This window comes from Papaver somniferum, chromosome 11 (genome assembly GCF_003573695.1).
Source record: "Papaver somniferum cultivar HN1 chromosome 11, ASM357369v1, whole genome shotgun sequence".
NCBI lineage: Eukaryota > Viridiplantae > Streptophyta > Magnoliopsida > Ranunculales > Papaveraceae > Papaver > Papaver somniferum.
This window is the reverse complement of record NC_039368.1, coordinates 126,521,396-126,527,580: the sequence shown is the minus strand read 5'-3', so window position 1 is coordinate 126,527,580 and position 6,185 is coordinate 126,521,396. Positions and strand designations below refer to the sequence as shown.

General features: G+C 37.6%; 1 protein-coding gene across 1 annotated transcript; it reads right to left on the bottom strand.

Moving 5' to 3' along the window:
- Positions 1-299: 299 nt before the first annotated feature.
- Positions 300-5,748, bottom strand: LOC113320409 (DNA (cytosine-5)-methyltransferase CMT3-like). The gene is made up of 20 exons (XM_026568325.1): positions 5,308-5,748; positions 5,189-5,215; positions 4,995-5,090; positions 4,687-4,794; positions 4,450-4,578; positions 4,245-4,344; positions 3,824-4,047; positions 3,381-3,728; positions 3,199-3,257; positions 2,978-3,044; positions 2,531-2,860; positions 2,274-2,432; positions 2,085-2,172; positions 1,839-1,930; positions 1,654-1,758; positions 1,481-1,524; positions 1,320-1,389; positions 1,129-1,232; positions 731-890; positions 300-623 (listed from the first exon to the last, which is right to left on the bottom strand). Exons 1-19 carry the CDS (start codon positions 5,608-5,610, stop codon positions 737-739), a joined length of 2,607 nt encoding a protein of 868 aa, XP_026424110.1. The 5' UTR covers positions 5,611-5,748; the 3' UTR covers positions 300-623; positions 731-736.
- Positions 5,749-6,185: the final 437 nt, after the last annotated feature.

Genomic DNA, 6,185 nt, shown 5'->3' with positions numbered 1-6,185 from the left:
TTTACTCGGGTTGTAATTGACGATATATTCGATGATTTTAGAACTCTATTACAGAACATCTATGAATATGAGTAAGTTCTGCTGAATCAACTTTTCTTTTAAGCATCTTTTGAATCAGTGACAGTAGGAGGCCTTTGAATTGTATCCAAGGTCTAGCAAAGGCTTCAGATTGTGGGAAAAAATGGGAAATGACCAACTTTGCTTCACCTGAGTAACCCAACTCAATACATTACAAACATCAAGACAAGTGAATTCCAATACTTGAGATTAAATCTAAATCCAATTTTCATTGACCAACTGAGTAACTGACATAGTTTCAAAAAAAAGGAGTAACTGACATAGTTTGATATCAAAATCCTGAAAACTAAGAAGAGTAAAGAATCAAGAATGGCCCAATGAATCTGGGACTTACGGCGTAACAAAATAGTATCAATTGGAAAAATGTATCGAGTGTGATCCACTTCACATTGCTGGAAACTGGAACTCTGGGCGCCACGCCGCTTGTTACTTTACGAGAATATAATCAAATCTTGAGGAATTATTTACTTGGAAGTTATGGGTTTCAACTGTATTCTTTAGCTAAACTACTTTTGGGACACCTTCATCAATGCTCTTCAACTGCCCTGAAAAAGTATAAACAGAATAAAATTAGAAAAGGATATCAAAAGGCATTTAGGGAAGCAGAAGCATTGAGACAGATAAAAAAAAAAAAGGCACCACAAACATGTACCTGTTTTCAGGCTCTACGAATTGGTTGAATAATGAAAGTGAAATTGTCAGGCAGCTCGATTAATGGTCCATCATCGCAAAGACTTCTTACAGCAAGTGACAAAGCATACCCCAGGGCTTTGGCAACTGGGATTGCCACTGCATTCCCTACTTGCGTATATCTGAAAATGAATGAAAAAAATCTGTAAAAGCAAAGCTTCATATTAACTGCATTACAAAAGAATACAAAAGTCTGAAGAATCCCTGCAGACATGCACAAAAATGTCCCATCTAAGTCGAGAGTTGCATTCAGTGCTTACATATGATAGATAACATGAACTCCAACAAATATGAGGGAAATAAGATAACAAAACTAAGCAGTTCTTAACACTGTGTTGTATCAGTACTTCAAATACTTACTTTTCTCTCACTTCTCCACAAAGTTGATAGTAGTCGAAGAATCCCTGAAGACGTGCGTTTTCTCGGACTGATAGTACTCTGTCTTGAATTGGATGAATCATGGCCTATCAAAAGATATAGTTTTCAAGGTTAGACTTTGAGCTACAACCTTTGTCTCATCTGAATTCGTAGACGAAAGAATGCATGATTACCTGGTTATGTGGCTCCGCTCGGGTCACCACCGTAGACACTGTTTCATCCCACCATAAGCGCGCGAAGGGTCTGCAATATTCAGAGATCATTAGAAGATATTTAGAAGCAAAATCAATGAAAAATGTAAGAACTCATGTGTTGTTGATATGAATTGTCTTACTTGTCTGACTTTCCACCGTTGAAAGTCAATGCATAATCTGGGACCTACAAAAGGCACACCCAGAAATACATAAATTCAAGAGTCAAATCAGAGTTCCTACTTATCGAAGTCATGCTCAACATGTGAAGTCCAAGTATCAGAACACCATACAGCAAGACAATAGTAGGTTTTACCAGAGGTTTCCCGGGAGCCAAATATTCGCGTGGTCTATTTGGATCCCAATGCCACTTATCATCTGCACCCTTAATGACTCCACCAAGATGGAAAAAGAAGGCCCCCTATCAATCATAAAAAAGTAATGATTAATCTAGGAATACAAATAAGTATATTATTTGTACATAATGTAGACAGAGATTACCTTTTCTCTTGGTACTCTACACACCCGTTGATAATCATACGGGTTCAGTTCCAAAGGAATATGGTCATAGAGACTTGCATTCAATCCTTCCCCTGTTTCATAAGTGCCATTTCACAGAAAAACATTGTGGTGAACAGAATATAGAATGGCACATAGGAGCAGAAGTAAAAGATGATAACAACAAAGTTAACGTATGAGCAATAACACCACATATAGGCAATTGCTAGGAGGAATTTCTTTACTGACCTGTTCTACTCATCCGGATATACCGTTGAAAATCATTTTCAGGAACCAATACGTAATCCATTGTATCGCGGTTCTCACCATTTTCAACCTGAAAATTATGAATTATCGTTTGGAATCATTGAAGGAATTATTGCACATTACACAGAAACAAAAGATGACTAAACAAAGGAAGAGAATAATTAAACAAACCCCTGGAAGGTCTCTAAGTGCATCAACAAGAAACAAAGGTTTCTTCAGATGATCAAGGGTTACACTTTCATCATAAGCAACAAGGCACCTTTCGAACTCAGTTGGAACACCATATCTAACAACGCACTCATGTGTTGGTAGTGGATATGGTGGAAGCTTCTGCAGCGATATTAATGAACCAAAATGTAATTATACAAATTAGGAAGAAAAGAAATGGCCGGACAGAATAAATACCCATAACCAATAGTTGAAGCTACCTTTCCAACTTGCGCACCCCATAAGAAAACTCGCTGCCGAAACTGTGGAAGCCCGAATGACCCTGCGGCCATTATCCCTAATCTCGCTTGATAACCCATGGAAACTAAACGGCTCAACGCGTATCGGGCAAGAAATCCTTGAGAGAATTGCAGGAGGTCCACAACGTTTTCCATTAAAATGTACGACGGCTTCAAGAATTCAATAATATCTAAATAAACCACCATCTGATAATTCTTCTCATCAGCCAATGGATTCTCTACATTTCGGTGTTGATTAAATCCACTTATGCCCTGGCATGGGGGGCCGCCACAGATGACATCAACATCTCCCTACACCATAAAATGCTAGTTAAAAAAAACAGATGATTTCCAATTGAACATGGTATGGAGAGACAAGATACTTGATACACATAAAAGAACAGACAACAGTGAGCATGAAATACTTACAGGAAGGGGCAAAAAATTTGACTGATACCCTGTAGTCACAAACTTGCGGATCTTCTGTTCACAATTGCTGGACAATAGAAACAATAAGAATAAGTAAAGCTGATCTTGAAACTTCAACTTACTTATAAAGCAGTTCTTATTACGCCCCAACACCTTAAAAACACATTTCAACCTGAAAACAACCCATCATCTACCATGTAATACATTTTTTACACACATACCTCAAATTTCTACGAGGTTCCCAAGTATCTTCGCTAGAATCGAACCCCTTCCAGTGTACCTAAATTGTTGAATATGGAAACATACGAATACAGGAACACATATCAGCAAAGCGGAACAGGAACCTTGAATACGGTGAGCAACTAATAACAAGATATGTATGAGTTAGATATGAGTTAGATACCTTAAAGTAGAGTTCAGTTCCTTTGGGAATTGTAACACCCTTCTTAGACCCCTTGCCTTTTGATTTCTTAGCTTTTGCAAGCTCAGTTGGGTCCCCGAAACTGATACCAATTATTTCATCCACCTCCAGCTCGTCCGGTGAAAGCACCTCACTATCTTTCCTATGTTCAGAATCATCTTCAACATAATCGCTGGATGCTCCTCCCACTAGAGAATACTGCTGACACAACTTTTCCCATTCACGGAGCAAAGAGAGAAAATTCTCTCCACAATCATTAGTAACCTTCGTCTCTGGGTGGTTTAATGAAAGACTTTGGCAAGCACTTTCATTTAGATCAAGTGCCCACCGCTGTTACAAAAAGTAAAAGATCAGCAATTTCCTACATATCTCATAACGAATTTACTACATATATCGTTTTCTGCGCATACAAGAAGATCACTTACTGTCACAAGGTTTACATCACCCACTTTGGCCCCAAGACAAAGGCCTGTGGACATAGCTCCACAACCAGCATAAAGGTCTAACAATGATAGCTCAGTCTTCGATGACTGTCCAAGTGTAATTGAGCTGTTGCTGCCCATCTTTCCCCCACCTGTTGCACTATCAATATCAGATGAAAGTCCTGAAGAGGCATCTCTCCCATCACTTGTTGCTTCTGCAGTGTACCCTACGTAAATGTAAAAGAGGAACTTCAATACCACACAAAAGATGTCCAGAGAACTTAATTCCCCTATAAAGATAATAACCACTTCTAACAGGAAACAATCAACATAACATATGTATGGGAATATCTATTGAAATGCCACTTGGATGGACATCAACATATGGGAGTATTTATTGATGCTCAAACATAAGGAATCTTACCAGGAGGAATGCTGATGAATCCACAGTAAGGTAACTTGTAAAACATATCAGTATAGTAATCAGAACTGGCAATTATTTCCTCCTTTGTTGCTAGCTCTACCTGTTGAAATTCATACCGCTTTAGTATCCTTTCAACAAGGAATGATCAAAGTAACAAAAAGATGCAATAACTGAAAAGGCTATAATATAGAGTTGATAAGCTTACATTTTGAGGAATTATTGCTATGTTTGCCTTCCCAACCAGGCACTCCAAGGGGTTATCGTTCTTTACATCGGAAAAGAATACACATTTCTGTCGTATAAGATCAGACTGTTTAGGACCAGCACCCATAACCTACAACACCACAAAGAAAATTATTTATTGTCATATGATAAAATAAATTTTTGTAATAAAAAAAAGGAAAGATTTTGAAATTCACTCCCAAATAGAGTGTTATCTTACGGTGTCAGACGGCCTATAGAACCACTGAGCTGTGAAGTATACATGACCTTCTTTCGTACGAAAGAACTCCACAATTCTGCATATGTAGGGAGTTTCCTCCTTGTCGCTCTGAAACGGCAATAGCTTTCATTTAGTAACATTTAACACCCAAGACAAAACAAGAACAACAAGACTACTGACCACAAAATTGAATTCAAAGAACCAGTGCACGCATCGGAAAAACGATAACGTATACTACTAGCAAAAAAAAGCAATTGAATGAAACAAGGTTCTATCTAAATGAACTGAAACAAAGACTAGAAGTTTACCTTCACAAGTGCGTTTTCATATAGGTTGTAAGTAATCTCATCTACCTCAGCTGACAAATAATGACTCTCAACCATCAGAACTTCTTCATCAATTTTCTGAGAATCAAACCACACAATCAACACACAAACACTAAAAATTGAAAGAAAACAAACATCAAAACAATACCAAAGAGTAACAGTTAGATGAAACAAACCTTTTCAGCAAGCTTTTTCGCAATCAACTGGCACAAGACAACAACAACAACAAATCAAAACCTAAAAAAAAAAAAAACAAAATCAAAAATTAGGGTTATAGAAATAGAATCAAACAAACCTCTTCATCATATCTGTCCGGCCATCTAGTCCTGGCCTCCTCTTCCGGTACCGGTTCTCCCATGAGCTTACAAAACTCGGTTTCTTCTGCTATCATCTCCACAATCTCCTCTTTCTTCTTCTTTCCTCCTGTACTACAAGTCCTCTGCCTCTTATTACCTTGTGCTGACGTTGATCCCTCCTCCATCTTCATCTTCCCTTTTCTTTTTCGTTTAAGACCGTCGTTTATTAGTTCCTCCGCCCTTTCTATCTCTTCCTGTTTCAGTACTGGCTTCGGCTCTCTTTTACTCCGTCTAGGTTCCATTTCTGTGTGATTCTCTGAAATCTCAGTATCTTAAATCAGATTCGTTCTTCTCCTTTCTATCAATTTCTGTGAAATCAGAAATTGATTTTGAAACCCTAGATTGGAAAAGGGGGGAGTTTAGAGAGAGAGTGTGAAAATCTGAAGCGGGAGGATTTTGAAATGAAAATGTTTTGAGGAGAAAATGAAATAATATAATAATACACGGTTACCTTTTTTGTTTTCCAGATCCGAAAATTTTGCCCACTAATTTAGTGGTGAAAAAGATTTGGTAAAAATATCCCAGTAATTGTAGGTATTTTTGAAGATACTACCTCTGTTTCAAAAAAAATAGGCTGGTTTGTGTGCAAATTTACACACAAACCAACCTATTATTTAGAAACGGAGGGAGTAGGGGAAAATTTGGGAAGTCAGATGAGTCGTGGTTAAATTCGTTAACAACGTGTTTATCTTATGAAAAGTGTGTTCAAAAACACCCTACAAAAATGATCGCATCGAAACATGTTCATGAACAATGTTGTTTGAAAATCAGTCATTTGTATATGTATTCTTATTTATTATAAAACAAAATACTAAAA

Excerpts from the sequence above, each read along its gene's own strand:
- LOC113320409 (XM_026568325.1), bottom strand. The coding sequence starts at position 5,610 with ATGGAACCTAGACGGAGTAAAAGAGAGCCGAAGCCAGTACTGAAACAG. Across the intron at positions 4,345-4,449 it reads TAGCAATAATTCCTCAAAAT|GTAGAGCTAGCAACAAAGGA; the intron begins GTAAGCTTATCA and ends GAATTTCAACAG. Across the intron at positions 1,525-1,653 it reads TGGCTCCCGGGAAACCTCTG|GTCCCAGATTATGCATTGAC; the intron begins GTAAAACCTACT and ends TGCCTTTTGTAG.